The sequence below is a fragment of the Aedes albopictus genome, chromosome 1 (genome assembly GCF_035046485.1).
Source record: "Aedes albopictus strain Foshan chromosome 1, AalbF5, whole genome shotgun sequence".
In the NCBI taxonomy this organism is placed as follows: Eukaryota; Metazoa; Arthropoda; class Insecta; order Diptera; family Culicidae; genus Aedes; species Aedes albopictus.
This window is the reverse complement of record NC_085136.1, coordinates 256,771,829-256,798,444: the sequence shown is the minus strand read 5'-3', so window position 1 is coordinate 256,798,444 and position 26,616 is coordinate 256,771,829. Positions and strand designations below refer to the sequence as shown.

Genomic DNA, 26,616 nt, shown 5'->3' with positions numbered 1-26,616 from the left:
CAATCTATAAAAGCCAATTTCGCTTTCGTTTTCATTCTTCGATCACGCCACAATGCAATCTAGTTTGCTTCTACTATTGGGTGAAGTTTTTGGGCCACCGTCGGTCGTCGCATAGGAACCGGAAGAGTGGCCCAAATACAACACTCATCCAACTCGACGTTCGCGGTGCTACTGCAGAAGCCCCCACTTCAGTTAGTCAATTGCACTCGGGTGCTCCGGAGAGCAGTTCCGCCACCCGCAAATGGCGGCGTCGGAGTTGGTTCGTGACTTCAAGAATCATAAAATCGTTCCGGATGTGATTCCGGTACCGCCGGAGTCGCTGCTGCAGGTGACCTACCCCGGTGAGCAGAAGGTGAACCTGGGCAACATTCTGATGCCCAAGCAGGTCAAGGACTGCCCGGTGGTGCAGTGGCCGGTCGAGCCGAAGACATTCTACACGCTGTGCATGACGGACCCGGATGCCCCGAGTAGGACCACGCCGAAGTTCCGCGAGTGGCACCACTGGCTGGTGGTCAATATTCCCGGGACGGATATCGAGCGCGGCGATGTGCTGTCCGAGTATATTGGGGCGGCACCACCGAAGAAGACCGGCCTGCATCGGTACGTGTTCCTGGTGTATCAGCAGAACGGACGGTTGAGCTGTGGCGAGACGAGGCTGTCCAATCGGTAACGAACTTTTTGATTTGCTCTGAGAAACGGTCATTTGAAAATGGGGTGCACGTTCATACAATTACTGGAAAAAATGTACTTTATTACAGAAGCTTGAAGAAAACATTAAAAAAATGTAAAATTTATACTATCAGCTATAAGTTTTATGTTTTCGGGTTGCCTTCGATCATAAATCTGACGCTTTGACCCTCCTCACTACTTGGAGATTTACGAGTTAGGCGACATTTGGAGACTCCTTCAGGATGTTCTTTTGAAAATCACTCCAGGCAAGAAATCATTCTAAGAATTCCTTCATAAATTATTTCTTTAAGGATTTCTCCTGTTTTTTTTTTTCTCAAGGAATTCCTTTAGAAATTTCTTCAAGAATTTCTACAGAGATTCTGTCTGGAATTATTCTAAAAACTTCTTCTATGGATTACAAGATGCATTATCCCGGAAAAGTGTCATTTGAGTGCGGGAATTGTGGTGTTCCGGCGTGTATGTTGGAAGGTTGTGCCCGGCAGCGTCGAAAGTATCCAAAAAACGAGAGAGTGCCGGCCTACGTTTCGGTTACAGCCAGTGCTAGTGACAGCGTCAAAAAGTGTGTGAACCACTGCCTTTGCTTTACTGGGATTGATCCAGGAAGTTGACCTAGGCAGGTACACCTGAAGGAGTCCTAGTATAAACTTTTGGGAGAATTCCAGGAGGAAATCTTGAAGAATTTCTACATAATCCTGGAGGATTTCCAATAGTGGTTCTGAAGGGAATCCAGCAGAAGCTTCTGGAGAAATCTGATAACGAAGTTTTGCATGATGTTTCCTGGAACAGTTCCAGAAGGAACTATTTGGAGATTTATTCTATACACTTTGAAGTTTGGGTTACGATATCTACATATTGTATCATGCTTTAGTTGTAAAACATATTCGTGGAATGTAGTCCATACTGCTGATGGAGCCTCAGTACTCAGCTAAAATGCTTTTGGTACGTTCATGGGATATTCCAGGCTTTCCAAACTATTCTGGAATTAGGACCTACAAGGTCTACAGGCTCTACTCTTGTTTCTCTTCACTCTATCGGCATAATTCTTTCACGATAGTGTCTGTTGCACCTCATTATATTACGAGTATCTCTATGTGTTGCTATTTGGGTGTTTAATGGCATACAAATGGACCCAATGTGTTTTGAAGTAACTCTTAAAGCCTTAGGGTGCCGTTATAGTTACGCGTGAGAGTGAGAGTGCGCGTGTGCGAAGCCGCAAAAAAGAATATCAACAACAGCAAATCCACGAAAATCCTTTGTACGCGCACTCCCACTCTCACTTTGAAGCGGCACTATGTCGGCGCCGTTAGAGTGTAATTCTGATAACTTAGCAACATTCACTTGGTGATCTAGGTTATCTAAGCTATTCTGGAATTTAGACCTTCAAACTCTACAAGCTCAACTCTTGTATCTCTTTACTTTATCGGTGTAGTTCCTAAAAAAAAATAAAACCTACTGAAATTCCTCCAAGACTTTTGGCTAAGAATTCCTCGAAGAATCCTTCCAGGTATTCCTCCAATAAATTCAACCAATAATTCCTTCAAGAGTTCTTCCAGGAATTTTTCAAGAAATTCTTCAAAAAATCTTACAGGAGCTTCCCTAAGAATTCTACCAGAAATTTGTTGAACAATCCCTCCAGGAATTTCTACAAGAATTTCATTGAAAATTCTACAAGGAATTTCTCCAAGAATTTCTTCAGATATTTCTCAGAAAATGCTATCAAGAATTGCTGGGAATTAATCCCAGCATTGCTCCAGGAATGCCTCTAGGAATTTCTCCAAGAATCCCAGCATAATTTTTTTCAAGAATTTCTCCAGGGATTGATCCGAGGTTACTTCCAGGCATTTCTCCAAGAATTTCCCCAGAAGAAATTTTTCAAGGAATTTCTACAGAAATTACTGCAGGAAATCCTCCAGGAACTTCTTCCGGAATCCCACGATGAATTCTTTCAAGATTTTTTTTTCAAGAATTCCTTCAGAAATTCTTCCATGATTACTTCCAGGATCCTTCAGGAAACCTTTGGAAATTCATCTGGGATTGCTCTGAGAATTCGTCCAGATTTAATCAAATCCCTTCAGATTTAATCAAAAATCCCACCAAAAATTTTTACAAGTAATTACGCCAAAAAATCCTGCCAAAATAACTCCAGAAATACCTTCAGGAATCCCTCGTAAATTCTTCTTGGAATTCTACCAGAAATTCCCCTAGAAATTACTCCGGAAATTCTTTCAGGAAGTCCTCCAGGAATTCATCTTATAATATCTTCAAGAATTCTTCCAAAAATTCCTTCAGGAATCTGACTACAATTCTTTCAAGAATCCCTCCAGAAACTCCAAAAAATTCTACAGGACCTTCCCCTAGAGTTTCAATAGAGATCTCTCTAAATCTTCTGCCATAAATAATAAAATTTCGCCATAAATACCTTCAGAGATTTTTTCAATAAAAAAACAAATTCCTTCAAGTATTCATCCAAAACAATTCCAGAAATTCCTTAATGAATACCTCCAACATTCTTCAGGAAACCTCCAAAAATTCCACAAGAAAATATTCCAGGGAAAACTCCAGGGATTCCTCCGAGAATTTCTCTAAGAATTTTTCAAGGAATTACTCCATGAATTCCTCCAAAATTTTCTCCTAAAAATCCTCCAGGATTTTTTCCAAGAATTACCCCAGGAATTTTACAGAAATTTTTTCAAGAATTCTGACAGGAACTCTAATAAGAATTTCTCGTTGACCAACTTCAATAATTCTGTCAAAAAATCCTCCAAGAATCCCTCCAAGATTTGGCCAGGGATTGCTTTATAAATATTCTAGGAATACCTCCAGGGATTTCCAATAGATACCTTAAGGAATTCCTTATGAAAATCCCCCAAAGATTCCTCCAGGAATACTTCCAAGACATCCGCCAAGAATTCTCCCAACAATCCCTTCTAGAAATCTCTTCCATGAATTCCTGGGGAGAATTTCCTCTAGGATTTTCTTGAGGAAGTCCTGGAGGAATTTTCGAAGTTATTTTTTATTTTTTTTTCTATAGGAATTCCTGGAGAATTTCCTGAAGAATCTTGTAAGAATTCATGGAGTAATTCCAGGAGTTTTTTTTTTAAATTTTCATTTTTGTTCGCATGAGGTATTTGTGAAGTATTTCTCACAATAATTGGAGTTGGAGGAATTTCTGTAAAAATTTCTGCAGTATTTCTGTGATTTTCGAACCGGACTACGGGGAATTCTTTCGATTAAATAACCTCCAGAGCAAATGTCGTTGGGCTCTATATTGGGAGATTATAAAATTCCTGTGGGATTGTACAGGTTTGCGAATGGAATAACATTTTAGGTTTTGTTCTTATAGCTAATCTTAATGAGTTTTGCATGGTATGTGTAGAAAATAGTGCATGATCGACTTACGTTTACTATCCCCAGTATGTGCTATCCGGCTAAACTGGTAGTGTAGTTCATTAACGGGGACTGTAATGATTTATTTAGGTTTAGGAAGAAATTCGCTAGTTTTGTACTACAGTAATGTGCCTTACCCGTGCTAGATATTACAATTTCAAGCTAAGCACTCTCTCACGTTAGGCGATTTTACAAATCTAATTCAGGATGCTAATAAATGAGTTTGATTATTCAGGGCAAAAAATCATACACTTGAAATTACCTAGCGCATGTATAAATAGTTCACTTTTGTAATAAAGATTTAGAAATAGAGGGAAAAACTTATAAATTCACTAATTTCATTAAATACATGGTAGCTATTCGACATCAACTAATAATTGTCCAAGTAATTGTCCTTGTTTTCGCTACTCACGGTTTGTGACAGCGGTAGCTGTCACTCCAATTCAGTGTCATCGCAGACGTCCTCGTAGGGTTGCTAAAAGGCGCGTGCTGTCCAATAGGGTCAGGTAATACTCCCCCCGGGTACGCCTACGTCGTAGTTGGCTTACTCACCATCGCGCCTGACATCAAGAACTGCTAGTTTGGTTGTAGCTCTCTCGTATATACCGTGGGCTGTCCGCACCGTTGCAGATCGAACCTGACCGTCGCGTGCTGTTTTGACCCCAATGATCTTTCCCTTTGGCCAGCAATTCCTTGGTAGCTGGGGATCGACGATAATCACAACGTCTCCGATGGATATCGGCTTCGTGTATGTGTACCACTTGGTTCTTCTGGTAATCTCTGGAAGATATTCGGCAAGCCAGCGTTTCCAGTACTGGTTTGCTAGAACCTGTGATGTGGCATAGGCTTGCTTCAACACGACTCCAGTGTCGTTGAGGAGAGTGAGCGGCTTAGTTCCGTTGGAGGAGCCGAGTAAAAAGTGATTCGGCGTGAGAGCAGGATCGGAGTCGTTGTCAATCGGCACATGCGTAAGCGGTCGAGAGTTTATTGTGTTCTCGATTTCGACTAAGAAGTTCCGAAGTTCCTCATCACGCAAGGTTCGAGACGAGTTGATCGACATCAAATTATTCTTCACCGTACGAATCAGCCTTTCCCAACTGCCCCCCATGTGTGGGGCTGCTGGTGGGTTAAAAACCCATTCCGTCTCAGTGCTGACAAACTCTTTCATGATCTCCGGCTCATTAATAGCTGATTCCACGTCACACAGTTCACGACTCGTGCCGACAAAGTTTGTGCCACGGTCGCTATAAATCACTCTAGGAGTCCCACGGCGAGCGATAAAACTTCGTAAGGCCATGATACATGAAGCAGTACTAAGGGTGTGAACTGTCTCGATGTGGATAGCTCGGACTGTTAAACATGTGGCAAGCATCCCCCAGCGCTTTTCGATTCGACGTCCAACGGATACCTTAATTGGGCCAAAGTAGTCGATCCCGACATGTGTGAAGGGACGAGAAAACGCAGCAAGCCGAGCTGGTGGAAGGTCAGCCATGATAGGGGGGCGTGGAGTGGCACTCTCGTTTTTGCATCGTTGACATCGTCTCCTGGTTTTACCGTAGCACACACGAAGCCGCGATATGCTGTACTTTTGGCGTAACTCGTTGATAACGGTTTCGTGGTTAAGATGGTGAAATTTTTCATGGTAGTGTGCTATGATTAGGGTGGTTATGTGGTGGTCATGCGGTAGAACAATAGGGTTCGTTGAGTCTTCTGTGGCATACTGGCATAGTCGAGTTCTACCCCGCATCCTAAGAACTCCTCGGGTATCCAGGAAGGGAGAAAGGCGGTGCAATTGGCTCCTCTTTGGTAGAGGCGTTGACGGCTCTTCCGAGAAAGCTTGCGCTTTATGTAGAATGGAAATCTCCTCACGAAAAGAGTCAATTTGCGCAAGTCGTTGCAAATAAGCTTCTGCTTGGACAAGTTCTTCGGTGGATAGTAGACTGGAAACGGTAGATGATTTCTGTAGCTTGCGTCGGCAGTTTAACGTGAACCGGAACACAAAGGCCGTCACATGGAGGAGCCGCTTCCAACTGGAGAAATCTTCAACATGTACTATTGGCGCTGGAACTATAAAGTGTGCTAGCAGATTTGGCCGAAGCTCTGTAGTTGTCGAGGAAGTCTTGACAGGAACACGTGGCCATTCGGACTCCGCACGCCAAAGGAAGTCCGGCCCTTTGAACCATCTGCTTTCGGAGTTCAGATCTGGCCAACCAACCCACTTGGTGGCGTCGTCCGCCACATTGTACTTGGTAGGTACCCAGCGCCAGTCGTTGATCTCGGTGCTTTCAAGGATCTCGCTCACCCTGAACGCCACAAACTGACTATATCTCCTATGATCTGAGTTTATCCAACAGATCACGTCCCGGGAATCAGACCAGAAAACACGATTAGTGACTGGAATTGATAAAGACTCCGAAATTGTGTTGGCCAGTCTAGTACCAATGACCGCTGCTTGAAGCTCAAGTTTTGGTATGGATGTGAACTTCACCGGAGCTACTCGGGTCTTTGCTGCAACCAGTGTGCATTCAACGACGTCGTCCTGATTAAACCGAAGATATGCAGCTGCCGCGAATCCATTTTCACTCGCGTCGACAAATACATGTAGCTGCGTATCGCAGGTGATGTGAAGCGAGTCGTGGATTCGGAAGCACCGGGGAATATTTGTTTGCTCTACTCGAGGAAGGATCTGTAGCCATTGTTTCCACTTTTCAAAGCATGTCACTGGGATCGGTTCATCCCACTGTGTTCCGCTACGCCAGACTTCTTGTAGAAGAATCTTCAAAAACATGAGGAAATGGGCGATTAACCCCAAAGGGTCAAAAATAGTCATGAGAACTCGAAGAATCTCTCTTTTCGTCGGACAGCGTTGACCATTTAAGAGTTCCTCATCGTACCGGTTCCAACAAATTTTGAATGTGAAGGCGTCTGTCGCTGTGCACCACCACATTCCCAGAACCTTTTCGGTGGCAAGCTCTGCTGTTAAGTCCAGATTTTTCTCTGGAGGGTTCCCTTCTTGTAACGCCTTTAGAACATGACTGGAGTTACTTATCCAGTTGCGTATTTCAAAACCACCGTTGGCGTGCACTAGTTTCACTTCATTTGCAAGTTGGATGGCTTCCTGCTCAGTATCGACGCTTACGAGCATGTCGTCTACATAGTGCTTTTTTGTTATTGCTTCCGCCGCATTTGGGTGCTTCTGCGAATGACGCTCAGCATTGCAGTTTTTAATATACTGAGCGCAGCTCGGCGAACAACATGCGCCGAAAGTCATGACGCACATCACGAAAGTCTGTACTTCGCCGGTTTCGTCCGTCCAGAAAAAACGTTGGCAGTGCTGATCCTCATCTCGAATGGCCACCTGGTGGAACATCTCTCGGATGTCACCTGTTAGACCAACCCGATGTTCACGGAACTGGAGAAGAATGGATAACAACGAGCACAGTTGATCCGGGCCCTTCAAAAGTGCAGAGTTGAGAGACTTCCCAAAGGCTGACGCTGCAGCGTCCCAAACAATCCTTATCTTGCCAGGTTTATTAGGATTTGTAACCGGAAAAACTGGGAGGTACCATACACGCGGTACCGGTTTGCTTAGCTCTTCTCTGGTGAGTTGACGTATGTAACCCTTTTCCAAATAGTCGGCAATTTTCTGGTTTAGCGCATTCGCTAACTGTGGATCTTTCTCCAAGCGTTTTTCGAGGGAACGATGGCGGCGGAGTGCCATATCGCGATTGTCTGGGAGGCGGACATCGTCGTAACGCCAGAGTAGACCTGTTTCATAACGATGATCCTTAAGTTTTGTCAGAGAACGCAGAAGAGTTTCAGCCCGTTGGTCTTCAGCGGAAAGGAGTAATTTCGCCGGCTTCGTTACTCCGAGGCTATCCAAAGAGAAATACTCCTTCATTGCTTGATGTAGGATTTCGTCGCTCCGGTGGTGTTCATGAAACGCACATTGGACAACATTAGGGACATCCTCCGTAGATCCTCCGTACACGGTCCACCCTAGACGCGTTTTCGATGCTATCGGATGATTTAACTCTCCTTCTCTGCTTTGAAGTACTAAGCCGACGAACGCGTGCTTCAGGCCAATAAGAATTCGTGGTTGAGCAGATTGATACGAATCTATTGGAAGACCACGTAGATGTGGATATAGCTGTGATAATTCATTCATATCGATTGTCTGGTGGGGCAACAACAGCTCTTGAACCGTCCTTACGTTGTTCAGGTTGAACATCTTGGTCTGATTCCGGATTCCTCCTATTTCCAGGCTCACTACACGGGAGTTATCTTCGTTGCGCTCTTTTCCACCAGTCCATCTCAAGCATAGAGGACTGATTTCGCCATCGAGTTCCAAAAGCTTGGCCAATCCATCATCGAGCAAACTGAGCTCGGAACCTTCATCGAAAAACGCGTATGTTTGAATTACTCTGTCACGGCTTCTTAGTACTACAGGCAGATATCGAAAAAGAACAGCCGAAGTTTTGGTACGATGAGTATTGCATCCGTGGCCATGGTTAGTCTCCGTCTGTGATGACTCAAAAGTCGGGTTCGGCGTAACTGCCACTGTGGTGGTTTGTTGTGCTCGCTGCAGATCGTTGTGTAGTAATGCGTGATGTTTGAACGTACATCCGTTTTGACCACATTCTTTCGTGTTGCAGTTTCCATTATGGCGGCGTAGACATCTACGACACAATCCAAATTCACGCACGGCAGCCCAGCGTGCATCACGTGAGAGCTCGAGAAACTGTGTGCACTTATCGGCTGTTCTGCAACTGCCTTTGCAAATGAGGCACCCATCGTTGATACGATTTCCAGCCACTGGGGTTGTGACGTTGTTTGAAGTAGCGGGTACTGAGGCATCGATTTCCGGTGGAGATTCCAAGTGAGCGTTTAAGAAGGCATTTCCCTTTTTCGGCGAGCGATTATCGCTCCGAGTATGCTTCTGATCTGGGACAATTGCAGGGAACACAACTGTGCTGGCGGCCTCTGCTAGAGAATAGAGGAAATTTCCGAAAGTCGCCAGGTTGACTCGAGGCATCGACATACGGTAGCATGCCCAATCCAGCTTTAAGGTTGGCGGAAGCTTGGCCACCAGTTGCTGTAAGAGCGACACATTGTATAGATGATCCTCCATACCACAGGCGTCCACTGTTGCACAGAAATTTTTCACGTTCACTGCGAAATCCACCAGTGTCTCCAGCTTGTCCTCCCTCAAGGCTGGTAACGCATTGATCTTGGTCACGAGCGAGTTCACAATGGCTTCAGGCTGTCCGAACATCATCTTTAGTGTGCCCATTACTCCGGGTACGTTGGCTGGGTGCATGAGCTGGCTTTTGACTGCATCATACGCTCGACCTTTCAGACTCCTCTGCAATCTAATGATGTTTTCATCATTCGTAAATCCACACATCGATGTAGTACTGTTAAACGATGACAGAAAAATTGGCCAATCTTCTGGATTACCGCAGAACATGGGCAGATCTTTAGATATTGCCTGACGTGCAGCTAACTGCGCACGAGTAGGCCCATGCCGAATATTTTGATGTAATGATGACGGATTCTGGCTTACAGAAGAAGCTCTGTCGTAATCTGGCGGGATCGTATGGAATCTGGAGGATCGTAGCAGGGGACCATCAGCAGGGTTGGGCATGAGAATAGAGCGTCTACTGTTTCTGATATTGTAATTGGCAGGAGCGGCCAACACGGGAGATTGTCTACTTGTAGCTTGAGAGCTCCTGTCCACGTTTGAACGGTTTGGTGTGGAACACCCACGAGGAGAGAAGTTGTTCAGAGATCGTTCAACAAGCGATTCACTACGGCCACACTCGTTCACGTCCTCGACCCAGGCATTCACGCGTCCCATCCCTTCCGTGACTGATGTCATGTCTGATTGGTTAGTCAGCTGTCTCAAGATGTCATACTTTTTGTTCAGGTAACTGCGCTGCTTTTCCGCTTCCATTTGCTCCAGCGCGCGCTCTTCCTCCAGCTTCTGAAGTTCCAGTTTCAGTACCGAACTTCTGGAAGAACCTCGTGAGACCACTGAGTACGTGCCTTTGGCCGAACGCTCCGGAATGGATTTAAGAAGCGACGGCTGTTTTACTATACCTTTGCTTGACGGCCCGTCCGGAGGTTGCAGTGTATGTTGTTTGTCCGATGGGATGATAGGATTCAACGACTTGCTTCTGTTTGCTGCTTCCACTTGCTTTGGAGTTTTGTCGGAAGTTGACAAGATTTGCAGAGCCCTGGTTACTGTATCGCAGACAGCACAGCTCCAAGTCTTGACTTCATCCTCCTTGGTAACTCCCACGCAGGCGAAATGATGCCACTTGTTGCAGACGTCGCACTGGACCATATCATCGGTGTCTGGACCACCGCAAACCTTGCATGCTCTACCCAGCAGGGTTGCGTTCGCCTGCTGCTCTGGCGACGGGACCCTTGTAACCACCACTGGCACAATACCACCGTAAGCACCATCTTCCACTGGATTCTCACTTTGACCACCACTACCACCGATTTTTGCAACCGACCGCGTTCTCGTCGCACCGGTTCTCAAGTCCGGTCTGAGATTGCTTCGGCTAGACATTTCTCACCATAAACGAATTTTATAAGCTGTGATTTTCGAACCGGACTACGGGGAATTCTTTCGATTAAATAACCTCCAGAGCAAATGTCGTTGGGCTCTATATTGGGAGATTATAAAATTCCTGTGGGATTGTACAGGTTTGCGAATGGAATAACATTTTAGGTTTTGTTCTTATAGCTAATCTTAATGAGTTTTGCATGGTATGTGTAGAAAATAGTGCATGATCGACTTACGTTTACTATCCCCAGTATGTGCTATCCGGCTAAACTGGTAGTGTAGTTCATTAACGGGGACTGTAATGATTTATTTAGGTTTAGGAAGAAATTCGCTAGTTTTGTACTACAGTAATGTGCCTTACCCGTGCTAGATATTACAATTTCAAGCTAAGCACTCTCTCACGTTAGGCGATTTTACAAATCTAATTCAGGATGCTAATAAATGAGTTTGATTATTCAGGGCAAAAAATCATACACTTGAAATTACCTAGCGCATGTATAAATAGTTCACTTTTGTAATAAAGATTTAGAAATAGAGGGAAAAACTTATAAATTCACTAATTTCATTAAATACATGGTAGCTATTCGACATCAACTAATAATTGTCCAAGTAATTGTCCTTGTTTTCGCTACTCACGGTTTGTGACAGCGGTAGCTGTCACTCCAATTCAGTGTCATCGCAGACGTCCTCGTAGGGTTGCTAAAAGGCGCGTGCTGTCCAATAGGGTCAGGTAATAATTTCCTACAGCAATTTTTGTAGAAATTTCTGCAGTTATTCCTGGAGGAATTGCTGTAATAATTCCTGGAATATTTCTTGTAGGAATTGTAGGGGCATTTTCCGGAACAATTCTTAGAGTAATTCCTGTAGCAATTTCAGGATGAATTCGTAGAGCAATTCCTGAAGGAACTCTTGAGTATTTGCTGAAAGAATTTCTGGAATATATGCTGGGAAGAATTCCTTGCGGAATGACTGATGGAATTCTTAGAAGAACCCCCGTTGGAGTTGCTGGAGGAACCCATTAAAGAATTTCTGGAGGACACCGTGGAGAATTTCCTGAAGGAATCCCTTGACGAATTCCTAGATGAAATAGCAGTTATTCATGGAGAAATTTCTGGAGGTATTCGTAAAGAAAGTCCTGAAGCAATCTTAAGAGAAATTGCCCAGAGAAATTGCCTGGAAGAATTCCTAAAGTAATCCCGGGCAGAATTCCTGGGAAGCTCTGAGGGAAACCCTGGAGGAATTTCTGGAAGAATCGCTTGAGGAATTCCTGAAGAAATCCCTATGTCAGTTGTTGGAGGAAATCTTGGATGAACTCCTGAAGGAGCTGTAGAGGAATTCCTGGAGAAATACTTGAATGAATTCCTGCATGAGTCTATGGAGGAATTCGCGAAGGAATCCCTGGAAGGGTTGCTGGAGAAATCACTGGAGAAATCCCTAGAGGAATTCTTGGGAAAATTCCTGAAGGAATCCCTGGAAAACTAACTGCTGAAGGAACTCCAGCATAGTTCCTGAAGAAATTTCCGAGAAACTGCCGAGAAACTCGCGAAGAACTTCACGAGAAGTCCTGGAGGCATTTCCTAGGAACTCGTAGAGGTTTTCTCGGAGACTCCGGGAAGAAGGCCTGGAGGAATTCTTGGGAAATTTCCGATACTTCAAAATACCATGAAGATCATTTGTATGTCAGTGGATGTACAAATAACACAAAGAAATACTTCAAATATTGTGATATACAACAGAGGTAATTGTGAAAAAATGACATCGATCACGTAAAGAGATACAAGAGGAAAGCTTGTGGAGCTTGAAGGTCTTAATTTCAGAACAGTTTGGATGACCTAGATCACCAAGTGAATGTTGCTAAGTTATCAGAATTGCACACAACACATAGAGATACTTGTAATATAATGAGGTGCAACAGACACCATCGGGAGAGAACTATGCCGATACAGTGAAAATAAACATGAGTACAGCCTGTAGACCTTTTAGGTCCTAGTTCCAGAGTAGTTTGGAAAGCCTGGAATATTCCATGAACGTATTAAAAGCATTTTAGCTGGGTATTGAGGATCCATCGGCAGTATGGACTACATTCCACGAATATTTTTTTACAACTAAAGCCTGATACAATATGTAGATATCGTAACCAATCCTACAAAGTGCATTGGAGGTCATTTGTATTTCACGGAATGCCCAACTACCACAATATCAGGTTGCTCGTAGCATGACGAGGTCTAATGGACATCATCGTGACTAAATTGCTTGAATAGAGTGAACACAAACGATGGTAGATGTTGTAGATCTTAAGAAAATGAATTACCGAGTAGTTTAGATGACCTAGATCTCCTAACTTATGTACCATGAATTTTCTAGGGGTGCTTTGAGGCTTTTCGAGTACCGTAGACTATGTTCTGTGATCATTCATCGTGTATAAAATTGGTTGGGAATGTTGGATTTGTCTCACAAACTTCGGAGTAATTTGAAGGCCTTAGAATAGCTCTGGGATCAAAACTTCAATAGACTATAATGGGTAGTAATACATTGCATGTTAAGGATCAGTGAAAACTATTGATGAAAAAAAAAACAAAAACGATGAAATTTGAGCAAAAACATGTAAAATTTATTAAAATAGGGTAAAACCTCCCTTAGTGGAGGTAGTACCAATAGTGGTGGTAGTGCCAGTTTAGCATTATTTAGAACAAAAAACTTGCAAATGACATTTTTAATAGATGCATCATAACTAATTAATAACATTAACTCAGTTTTGTGTTCAGGATTTGCCGAAAAACCTATTTTAAACAATTATTTTCCTTAATTTTTTTTGCTCCTTTGCACCTATAGTGGTGGTAGTGTTCCTATAGTGGTGGGTCCCATAAGAATTCAATGGGATGCGCCACTATAGGAACCAATGTTAAATTTTACCTCCATAATAGGAACCGTGTACCTATAGTTGGTGCAAGTGATTTATTAACAAAAACTGAAATAAACAATGGTTTTTACATTTTTCCTAGCAAATTTAAGTGAAAAACTACCGATTAACGTTTTCAGACGTTTTATTTTGTGGTATTTTTAATTTTATTCAATTATTTTTCTACAAGGAGCTACTAATAGCACCACTATTGGTACATTTACCCTAGTTATTCATGTAACGAGTTGCAAAAAGTTGATTTTTTCAGCACGAGTCGTACATTTATCCAACGAGGCCTGCCGAGTTGGATAAATACGAAGAGTGCTGAAAAAATCGTGTTTTGCAACGAGTTGGAACTGGTTCATTATGCAACTGAAATGAGTTACATAATGAAAAATAGTTGTATAATGTTCATAATGCAACTCATTTCAGTTGCATTATCCCAAGTAACACACATGTTATATAAAAGTTACGACAGCGCAAGTTTTGGTTGTATAGAAGTTTATTTTACGTTATTTCAACACAATGTTAGAATTACGTAAAATAAACTTCTATATAACCAAAACTTGCGCTGTCGTAACTCTATTATAACATGTGTGTTGCTTGGGATGAACATTATGCAACTCAAATGGGTTGCATTATGAAAAAATCATTGCATAAAATTTTGTATGGAACTCGTTGCAAAACTCGATTTTTTCAGCACTCTTCGTATTTATCCAACTCGGCAGGCCTCGTTGGATAAATGTACGACTCGTGCTGAAAAAATCAACTTTTTGCAACTCGTTACATAAATAACTATTATGCAATGATTTTTTTCCATAATGCAACTCATTTAAGTTGCATAATGTTCATAATGCAACTCAAATGAGAAATGAGAATTTCCCGTAATCCCTTTAAAAGGCTAACAAAATTTCACAGAACGCCCGTAAAAGGCTCCTGAAACGCCCTCTGAAGCCCTTTGGAACTCCTTTTTTTGGGCTCTATGAGAACTTTTTGGAAACTCCCTTAGCCCCATCTTAAATGCACAGGAACAAAAACTGTTCTCACCAACTGGTTTCCCATATTTAAGCCCAAACTTAATTTATGCACAAATTTTCCTGTTTTCATGTTTTTTTAATATATGCACATTTTTAATTTATGCACTCCCAGCCAAGTGCATAAATAGAAATAAGTGCATAAATAGTAGCTACTAGAGGAACTGAGAACGAAGTCATGTATGAATTTAAAAATGAACTCATAGGAAAATTCCATAAGAAACTATTTGAAGAATCACAGGAGGAAGTCCTGATGGAATCCCAGAAATCTACTTCGTCATATGCGCTAATTCCCGTCATATCAGACGGGAAATAGCCGATAATTACAGATATTTCAACTTATCTTTGCCAATGGCTCATCGGATGGAAGCAGAAAGATGTAGACAATCAAAAGCCACCCCCTATAGCATTGGAAATCAAATAATAATGCAAAATTTTACATTTCAATTTCACACACACTACGGCCAAACCACGTGACTCTGGAGCCGACCTACTGATATGGCCAAACCATAATTTTTGAACAGTTTATTTCCCATAGTGTTACGTAGCAGGTGTGACGGGAACTAAATTCAGGTTGTGCCCGAACCACGTCTGTTAGATGGAAACAGAAATTGTGGGACAATTATTCAATCTTATTGTTTCATGGATATTGTGGTTCTTTTACAATATTTTTCTAGATGATAATCCTAAGCTAATTTATAAATTACACTAGTTTACAGCATTTTTGAACTCGGTAAGCTGATGATCGTTTTTGGTGTAGAATCATGCCCTGAGTTCGGAAACGCGAAGGAAAAAAATTACAGTAGGGCGGAAATTTTTTCGACTTTCCATACAAGGTTGATGATTTGAAATCGATTTTTGTTCTATTTTTAAGCAAAGTCGCTCACTTCAAACATCTCATTCTCCGTAATCAATGCTCCGATTGAGCTGAATTTTTTACTGTAACTCGCCTACATATGATATGTCAAATAAACATCGAGAAAGAATTTTTAAGTTGATTTTTTCTTATTGAAAAAAATACATTTCTTCAAAAATTTTTGGGTATTTTGCTAAAATTTAGGAAGATCGTCCCTAAAACTCGCCAATATCTTGAATTTCATCAATCTGATGCAAAACCTGTATTCAGATGACCGAATGGTATTGTATTCAGCTTTTAATTTATGGAAAAAGATTTAAAATTGGTTGAACAAAACGCAATTTATTTGAATTTAAGTAAATTACATATTTTGAAAAGTTGCAAAACTCGATATTGAGCTAAAACTCAAAAACTGTTCTACTTTAAATTTTTTGAAGGTCGGTTTCGAAATCAGCACTAAATTGTGCTTCAAAAATTTTGGTCGTTGACAGAAGTTCACGACTTTCGTTTTATTTTGTAAACTTGTGTTAGTAAATGATACTAAATTGGCCTGAGGGATTAGGTGAGGTAGAAGAATAAATTCGATCATTATTGATCGGTACTTACATAGACGAGAATTAAATAAAAACTCTACTGTTGGAGAAATTTTAAGAATTGCTTCCGGAGAAATAAAAAAAAAAGAAAAAACAAAATAAATCAATCCAGTAAAACTTATGTCCTAGCTTATCTAGGACCTTATTTTTTTTGTATGTATTAACGAGATTTTTAACCTTAGGCTAGTTCATCTCGGGACCCACGCTTTACTTCCCTTCCGAAGGAAGAACCCACATTTTGTGAGTATGTCGGGAGTGGGATTCGATCCCAGGTCCTCGGCGTGATAGTCTTGTGTTCTAACCACCACACCAGGTCCGCTCCACCAAAAGGACCTTATGTTTTTCAAGTGCTTCTCTTTGTTGGTGTGCAATCGGTATTAGTTTTTGTCATGACAAGAAAAAAAGTTTGAAAAAAAGTTTATTTTCTGAATAAACTGAAGCGTTTTCTTCACAAAATAGTAGCAATAGCACACAACTTAGTCTTGCAGGCATCTGTAGCATAATTGATTAAACATTAAACATGATAAATTTGTATTTATTCACATTTTTAAATTCTGAAGTAAATTCTGAAGAAAAATCTGGAAAAATTCCTAGGTAAACTCTTTGGAAAACTTCAGGAATCTCTTGAGAATTTTTTAGAATAATTCTTGGTAAAATCTCCTAATAAATTTCCTGGATGATTTTATGACGGAATGTTTGGAGAAATATACTCAAAGATGTTAAAATATTGATTTATAAATCTGAATTAATTCCTGAAAGAATCAGTGTAATGTAGGAAACCTTGCAGAAATTTATGAATCTCTGCAGTGCTGAAAATGTCATTTTAACTTCTCTAGATTCCATTTTGAGCTGAGAATCTAGAGAAGTCAAAAATACATTTTCAGCACCGAATATCTGGGTGAATTTCTGCAGGAATCCCTGAAAGAAATTCCGGAGACATTTATGCTTGAGTTTCCGATGGAGTTCTTTTAGAAATTAAAAAGAACTCAAAAGGAGATCGTAAATAAAACCCTGTATGAGTTCCTGAAGAAGCCCCTGGAGGAATTTCTTTAGAATCACTGGAAGAATGATGGATTTTCTGGTAAAATTTCTGAATGAATCCCTGGAGAAATTATGAAAGGAATTTTCTAAAGGAATTCCTAAATGATTTTCTGATGGAATCCTTAAACTACTTCTCTGAATATTTTCTAAAGCATTCTTTGCACGAATTCCTGAAGAATCCTGAAGGACTCTCTGGGAAATTTCCTGGAGAGTCTCTGGGAGATTTTCTGAAGGAACCGTTTAAGGAATCCATGAAAATTTTCATGAAAAAGCTTTACTTTAGTTCCTGTAATCCATTAAGATATTTTGTAAGGAATTCATGGGCGCTTTTAAATTTTTTTGGAAGAATCTGTAAAGAAAGCTTTGAATAAGTCACGGGCAGAATTTCTTAAGGAATGTCAGAAAGATTCTCTGATGAAAAAAAAAACAATATCTGGAGAACTTTCTTCAGGAATCGCTCAAAGAATTTGTGAAAAAACTTTGGATGATTTTCTAAAAGAACACATGATGACATGATGGAAGGAATCGGTGGAAGATATTCGGGAAGGCATTCCCGGAGGATATTCTAAAGGCATTTATGGACCAATTTCAGAAGGAATCTGTGGAAGTTTTTCTAGAGGTTTCCTTAGAAAACAATTTGGAGAAACCTTCACACAGGAATTTCAAAACGATTTTCTGAAAGAATTTCCACAGGATTTTCTCGATAAATCCGTAGATTTTCCAAAACAATCCTAAAAGGAATTTCTGGGGGAATTTTTGGAAGATTTTCTGAATGTATTCATGGAGGAATTACTGAGGATAACTTTGGAAGGTTTAGTTAAAGAATCCTTGGAGAATTTACTAGAATAATCTCAAGAATAGTTTCTGAATCAAACTCCGGAGAAATTGCTGAAACAATCCAAATAAAGTTTTCTACAAGAATACCTGGAGAAATTTATGAAGGTATTTTTTAAGAAATTCCTGAAAGAATTTATGAAGCAATTAGAAAAAAAAATCCAAGTTAACCCTTGCTTGATTTTTTTTAAATTACCTTGAGATGAAATTCTTAAAGGATTCATTAGCGTTTTTCTTATCGAATTATTTGAGAAATTTCTGCAGGAAACGTGTTAGAATAATTTCGATGGAAATCATTCGAAAACTTCATGAAGCTTTCTGAAACTTTATCCAAAAAGCTTCTGAAGGAAACCAAATTGGGATTATCTAAGGCAATCCATGAAGGAATTTCTGGAGAAATACATGGGAAATTTTGAGAGTCCTTCGAGAAATTTTTGGAGTATGAAAGTTATACTAAAGGATTTCTTGGACAAGTTTGTAAAGCAATTCTTAGAGAAATTTCTGAAAGGGTTCCTTGTGATAATTGCTTAAACAATCCCTGGAAGAGTTTCCAATGGAAAAGCTGAAGTAATTACTGAAAGAATAATTGAAAGATTTTATGAATGAATTCCAGATTTTGTGACAAAAAATCTGAAAAAAATATGAAGGAAACTCTGTGGGAATTTGTAAAAAAAAACATGGAGGAGTTTCTTGAGTCATATATGGAAGATTTTATGTATATATTTTTTTAGTTTCTTTGTATTTGTGAATTTTAACTTAATGCTAATTCTTCACAAAAGATTTTATAATTGAAACCCTAAAAAAAGAAAAAAAAACATCTGGAGGGATCTGTGGAATATTTTTGGAAAGGGATCTCTAGAAGATCTAGAGAGGCATCCATGGAGTACTTGCGGATGAAGTTTATGAAAGATTTTCTTATTTTTTTTTTTAGAAATTTATGAAGAAATCCTTGGATAAATTTCTAAAAGAACCCTTGGTAGATGACCATTCGCATTTTTTATTTGAAATCTAAAGAGATTTGGAGGAATTTGGAAACGAATTTATGATAGGAAAAATTCCTGGAAGAATTTCTTTAAAAATCCTTGGAAGACTTTTTAAATCGATGGTGAAGGGATCCGTACAGGATTGAAAAAAGGAGGGATTTCTCAGAAATTTCCGGAAGCATTTTTCTAAAGAAATCCATGGAAGAATTACTGAAAACATCCCTGTAAGACTTCCTATGAGAATTCTTGTGGAAATTTGTGGAGGAATCTGTTAAGGAATTTCTGAAGGGAGTTTTGGAGGGGGATTTCTGGAGAAATTCCTCCATGGAAGATTTTTTACAAGAATTCTTCGAAACACTTCTTGAACAAACTCTAGAAGAGTTTCAGCAAGAAATCCCTGGAGGAATTTACAAAAATCTCCATCACTCCTTGCAGGATTTTCCAACGAATCTCTTGAAAAATTTCTAAACGAATATATGGAAGATTGTTTGAACCCATGAATTCTTGGAAAATTTCTAAAGAATTCTTTAAAAAGGAGCACGGGCTGAAAGTCTCGGTAGTAAATATAAAAAAAAATGAAGTCTCTTGAAGCGTTTACGATAGGACTTAATTGACTGCGTAGTCTTCAATACGGACTAAAACAAGGTTTATTATTTGCCCGACTTTTCGACCTAAAACCCCAGTGTCGAAACGTCGGATAATTATAAACAAAGTTTTTTTTTCTTTACTGAATGCGTAGCCGATTAAATCTGCAATAAAATTTAAGAAGGATGCCCTAGATGATTTTATGAATGAATTTATGAACATCTATTCTATATATATCTATATTCTATATATATATATAAATGCAGTGGCATACGTGGGACCGCACATAACTTGCGAACGGAAGGTCCGATTTCTGTCGTCTTAGTTTTGTTCTGTTAGTTTTCACCCAAGGAAGGTTTATGAGGCAAAAAATATGGAAAAAATTAAAGTTTTTGAAAATTGATCTCCCTTACATTTTGACCGGGGACTTGGTCTTGGCTAGAAACTTGAAATGTCAAAAAACGCAGTAGGCAAGACAAAGTTTGCCGGGCACAGCTAGTTTTTTTTTTGGATGGATTAGCACCTAGCTTTGGAAAAATTTTAGAAGAAATATTCAAAGAAATTACTTAAGAACCCCTGGAGAAATTCGGAAGGAATCCCTGGAATATTGCTTTACTGTGGAGGTATTTTTATATAAAATCCTGGAAGAAGTCCAATGCCACAAAGATTTTCTTGAATAGACATAATTAGGGAGCATAGAATTACTAATGTCACCATGATCCTAGTTTTTGTTTTAACATTTTCACAAAAATCATCATCGAAAACTGATGATTTTTCGATAATTTTTTAGTCAACGGCTAACTTTTTCTTACTAGAGTTTATTACTCTGCTGTCGTCAAAAAATTGCTTTTCATAGAATACTCTATGATAATATTTGAAATGGAGGTGATCCAATGGTTTTTGCGCCACCTAGCGTGAGAAAACGGAAACTGTGGTATTTCCGCATATACATGCATGCTTGGGCCAACAGAAAATTACAAATTACTCAAGATTTATTTTGAACCAGTGCATAAGAAAATGTAGCAATGACGATAACTGTATCAAGGGTGGCCAAGGGTTTTATAGGAAAGAACAAAGGGAGTGTACAGGGCCAGTTCAGCGGGTCCCTTAGGAGTTTCTGGATGTCCCGAGGAATTTCAGAGGGTACCAGTAGGTCTCAGGGGCGTTTAAAGAATCTTTAAGGGGTCTCAAGTGGTTATAAGAGGCTTCAAGAGGTCTAAGGGGAGTTCTACTCAGAGGCGCTTCAAATGATCTCTGGGGGTTCTAAGGGAGTTCCAGAGGATCTCAGGAGCGCTTCAGTAGGTCTCAGGGCGTTTCATGAGGCTTCAGAGGGTACCAGGAGATCTCAACCCAAGTAACAATTCCATCGCTGATTGGTTTTGTTTGATTTTTATTATTGTTTTATTACAGCAATAATTAAAACTCACAGTTTTATGACTGCTTTTATGAAAACCATTAATAAAATGTTTTATAGTATACTTGAAGATATCCATAAAGACAGATTTTAACAGTAAACAAAACTTTCCGATATGTAAACATTCTGGCAATCATTATTACCGCAATAAAACTGTTAAAACTCTCAACAGATGGCGATCTGTTCGATTAGTAACGACATCTGTTGGTGGAAAAGCAGAAACTACGACACTGCTACGTTATTGCGGTCATCATAAAAGTAAACTTGCTTTAGTTTTATTTTCGCTGATTATGGTCGTCGCCATATTGAAGAATTAGATTACGTGAATGAAAAATAGTTAATTTTGCTTTAATTAGCAATGAATTGGTAGTTTGCAACCATTTTCATAACATGCTCACATAAATAAACTCTCTCTGCTGAGTTTTCTTGTGATTCGGGATAGTTTTACTAAATTCACAAATTGATTTATTTCATTCCAAGATGATAATATTCAGTATTTTCGAAGCGCATTAATTTTATGATTCTGCAACCCCAATATTCACGATAAATTCGGATGCGCATAAGCCTACCAGCACAATAACTACTGAAATACTACTTTGAAATAATCGCTTTCTACTTACGAATGATGTATCCTCCTGAACTTACGTGCCATCGAAGAAGCTTCTCTGCATCTTGAGCTGTCATAGTTTTTGTTGAAAAAAAAAAAAACAACAACAACAATCGAGAATGGGAAATATTTCAACTAGGTTTTAAAACGGGTTTATTTCTACTCTTGATGCGGTTTGCAAAACCTCTCCGAGAGTGGTCCACTTAGCCGAAAGATACTCTTAAAGAGGTTATCAGGAGGTTTTGATGTATGATTCAGTTTTATTGCAAGTTTTATAAAATTGGTCATGAAGATCTCTTGTAGAGCCGAACAAAACGTGTTTATAGCAAGGTTGCGACCATTCATTTGCAAAGATTTACATTCATTTGCTATTATCTCAGTTCAGAAGCATGCTATCGAAAAACAATGTATGGATGAATTCAACCTTGTAGTGTTATCTGAAAGTTTGCCAAATAACATTGGGGTCGCAAACGTATACCAAAGTCGTGAGCGAGCTGTGAAGGCAACTCTCCAGGCGGTGAATGTAAATTTCATTCACGCTGTGGAAAGTTGCCTTCACAGCTCGCTCACGACTTTGGAACGCGTGTGCGACCCCAATGTTATTCAGCAAACTGTCAGATAAAACTACAAGGTTGAATTCATCCATACATTGTTTTTCGATATCATGCTTCTGAACTGCGATAATAGCAAATGAATGTAAATCTTTGCAAATGAATGGTTGCAACCTTGGTTTATAGATATCTTCAAGTATACTATAAAACATTTTATGAATGGTTTTCATAAAAGCAGTCATAAAACGGCGAGTTTTAATTATTGCTGTAATAAAACCCTAATAAAAATCAAACAAAACCTATCAGCAATGAAATTGTTACTTGGGATACCCAAGTAACATTTTAAGTTTTGTTTGGCTCTACAAGAGATCTTCATAACCAATTTTATAAAACTCGCAATAAAACTGATTTATACATCAAAACCTCTTGATAACCTCTTTAAGAGCATCTTCCGGCTAAGTGGACCACTCTCGGAGAGGTTTTGCAAACCGCATTAAGAGTAACAATAAACCCGTTGAAACCTAGTTGAAATATTTCCCATTCTCGATTGTTGTTGTTTTTTTTTTTGCAACAAAAACTATGACAGCTCAAGATGCAGAGAAGCTTCTTCTATGGCACGTAAAGTTCAAGACGATACATCATTCGTAAAGAGAAGCGGTCATTTCAAAGTAATATTTTAGTTGTTATTGTGGTGGTAGGCTTATGCGCATTCAATTTTACCGTGAATATTGGGGTGGCAGCATCATAAAATTAATGCGCTTCAAAAATAGTGAATATTATCATCTTGGAATGAAATAAATCAATTTGTTTATTTAGTAAAACTATCTCGAATCACAAGAAAACTCAGCAGAGAGAGTTTATTTATGTGACATGTTATGGAAAAGGTGGCAAACTCTCAATTCATTGCTAATTTGAGCAAAATTTACTATTTTTCATTCACGTTAGCTAATTCTTTAATATGGCGACAACCATAATCAGCGAAAATAAAACGAAAGCAAGTTTACTTTTATGATGACCGCAATAAACCCAGAAATGTCGTAGTTCTGCTTTTCCACCAACAGATGTCGTTACTAATCGAACGGATCGCCAACTGTTGAGAGTTTTAACAGTTTTATTGTGGTAATAATGATTACCACAAGGTTTACAAATCGGAAAGTTTTGTTTACTCTTAAAATCTGTCTTTATGGATATCTTCAAGTACCGTAAACCGGGGTCAAATTGATCTCCGGATCGAAATTGATCAGACGATTTTCTGTTAGATATAACTTTCTTCAAATAGTTTCCAAGCAAATATCGTTTAGTATCGGTTCCCAACTGCACGATAGTTGAAAGAAAATTACTTAAAATATGCTAAACCTAACCGAAAAACGTGTGATCAATTTCGACCCGAAAATCAATTTGACCCCGGTTTACGGTATACTATAAAACATTTTATCAATGGTTTTCAAAAAAGCAGTATCGTATGTTTGCTCTGACTGCGCGTAGAACGCTTCTTTCTCGTCATCAGATCTCCCTTCATATGTGCAGTGGACGTTGATGATGCTGTAATTTGTAGTTGAAGAAACGGCCCTTAACTCTCAACATGCACATCCTTGTGTTGATCGGCTGCCACCCGATCACACGTTGTCGCACCTTGCCCAACACTATAAATCCTGTTCCCAGTTCATTGGTGGTGTCACAGCTTTGGTAGAAGGTAGCCGCTCGATGCCCGCTTTTCCACACTGTCCAGTCCAACAAAGTTCCTGCAACGCCACGATGTCGAAGTTGCGGGGATGAAGTTCGTCGTAAATTATCCTGTCACATCCTGCGAAAACTAATGACTTGCAATTCCATGTTCCAAGTTTCCAATCGTAGTCCTTATTTCGTCGCGTTGGTCTTTGCTGATTGTATCGAGTTGTATTTTCTCCTATGTGCTTCGCAATGGGGATATTTACGGGTGGCTTATTGGGCCTACGCCAACCCTCATGTCTCGCCGGAGGGCCATCGTGCCAGTTCTGTTTAAGTTTAACGTCCCAATCAACACTAGGATCATGCTGATGGGGCTACCACCTTGGATCTAGCTAGGCGTGATGCAGCATTTCCTACTCAGCCGCTGGATGCCAGAACAGACGCTGTTTGAGCCGCACCTCCTTGGTGAACAGACGCTCGGGTCGTACCTCCTCAATCTAGCTGAAGTCAGAAGGACAACAGTGCCCAGGCTGCACTACCAGCTAAGCGCACAACTCTTATCTGGCGGTCTTTGTCATCGTTTGACCCGTGGAAGCATGAGGTAGGAACTTGTGAGGACCAGAACTATGTTAGACGCTCTCCTTACCGATTCACCGTTTTGTAGCCCTTCTTATATCAATCAAACCAATATCAGGTTTTGCTCTTCAGTAATTCAATCAATAATAACTGAATATGCTATTCTTTAGATTTTTCCACCTACTCGGGGGGACAACCGGAGCCGATTTCATGTCACAACCGGTTATCCCAAATATGGTCTGAGACAATTTTCATGTTAACTGTTCAACAGGTCATGAGTTGACATTTGACCAATTCCGGTGGGTCACTTAGATCTGAACCTGTTCCGGGTTACTACCGGTAGTTTCTAATACGATTTGAAGGTATTTTCTTGTCAACCATTGGCAAATTATTGAAAAAGCTACGATTTGATGTGTCGCATGCATGGGTTTGGTTCACTTTCGTATTCGGCCACTTCCGGTGGAACACCCGGAACCGGTTGGGGTCCATATAGCCACAGCTGAAAAAGCGTGGGTATCCAGTACCTATGACTATGCTGAGGTAGGCCAGTTCGATTCCCGGTCGGTTCAGGATCTTTTCTTATGGGAAATTTCCTTGACTTGCTTGGGCTTAGAGTATCTTCGTACCTACCACACGATATACACACGCAAAATGCTCATTGGCAGAGAAAGTTCTGAGAAGCAGGCATTGCCCTAGTTGGTACGTTAGGCCAAGAAGAAAAAGAAGAAAAAGAAACGGATCCCACAATCGGTTCTGGAATATTATTACTAATCTTAGATGTGGTCTGAGGCTATTTTCTTGCTGATGCGTTCATCAGATTATCAAAAATGCCACAGGTTCATTTTTATGTTTGACCACCTACGGTGGGACATCCGGAATCGGTTCTGGGACACAACCGGTTGTCCCAGAACCAGTTGACTTTCTCTCTAACCGTTCATCAGGTTGCTTAAACACCATTTGATGTGTCGCATGTATGGGTTTATTTCTCTTTTACATTTTACCACTTCTGGCGGGACACCTGGAACCGGTTCTGGAACATTACCGATAATCTCTAGTGGTCTGAGCCTACTTCCTTGTTAACCGGTCATAAGACTATCGAAAACACCGCAATTTGAGGTGTCGCATGAATGGGTTTGGTTCAATTCTACATTTGGTCACTTCCAACGGGCTACCCGGTATTGCTTCCGGAACACTACTGGTTCAGATATGGTCTGAGACTATTTTCTTTTCTTGTTTACCTTTCGTCATGCCATTCGTTCCGTCGACTTCTTTCCACGCACCCGATGGTGCTTTCGGATGCGTTGTTGATGGCTGCTACTTCAACTATACTCCAGCAGCCCTCTAGAGGGGCCTCATGGAGCTCACTGTCGCCCGGCTACGCTGCTTCGAAGCCGTATCGAGACGGCCGTGGATACCGTACATTATTAATTGCGAAGAGTTTTGGGCCCAGTTTGACCATCGCCAGGTAGTGGCCAGAATTGATGTTAGCGCTACGATAGGTCCTGACGTCGATAATGTCGGAAAGTGCCTTCCATCAATAAGAACGTGATTATTTTGGGACTCTTGCACAGCTTGCTTATTTTTGACAAAAGAACATTTTTCACATTATAAATTATGCCTTTGATAGATTTTGGAAAATAGGCCCCACTCAAAATTGATTGTAACTTTAACACTCCTAAGATGTTAAGCTAGGCGCACCACGATGACGCTAGAGCACGTTCAGTGAGCCTGTCTGGGTCATATTGACCCCAACATCCTACTAGGGCTAAACAATTGAAATTGAAATCCAAATTGTTCATCAGAGAGGAAAGATCATGGCTCTGCGGGTTGAAATGAAGAACGTGTTCCCATTTTTCATCAATTGAACTGTAATTTATTCAAGTACACGTGATAGTTCTATAATTTCAAATTCATTTGCAGAAGCTCCCAAGGACGCGGCAAATTTTCGATCCAGAAGTTTTCCGAAAAGTATCAACTTGGGATCCCGGTGGCGGGAAACTTTTTCCAAGCGCAGTTCGACGATTACGTGCCGAAGTTGTATCGACAGTTGGGCCAGTTCCAGAATGCTTTCTAGTGGTGCAGCAGCGTAAATCAGTGTTCTAGTACCTATCGACATAGCCAAATCTTGATGAACGTTGCGTGACAAGGTACGCGCGCCCTTCCAGCGTAGCGTATGTAGCATATATCAGCTGCGCCGTGCATGTAGTGTCAATTGTTGTTACGAGTTATGTTTGGAAAGAGTATAGTTTGGCGTTCAAATAAAATTGATGTTCGTATCGAGGTGCCTGGTGGTATGCAAATTTTATTGAACGTATCTGACT

At 40.4% G+C, this 26,616-nt stretch overlaps 1 protein-coding gene across 1 annotated transcript; it reads left to right on the top strand.

The window, feature by feature from the left end:
- Window positions 1-104: 104 nt before the first annotated feature.
- LOC109408298 (protein D2) lies at window positions 105-26,606 on the top strand. Its single transcript, XM_019681566.3, has 2 exons — window positions 105-666; window positions 26,216-26,606. Exons 1-2 carry the CDS (start codon window positions 242-244, stop codon window positions 26,367-26,369), a joined length of 579 nt encoding a protein of 192 aa, XP_019537111.3. The 5' UTR covers window positions 105-241; the 3' UTR covers window positions 26,370-26,606.
- Window positions 26,607-26,616: the final 10 nt, after the last annotated feature.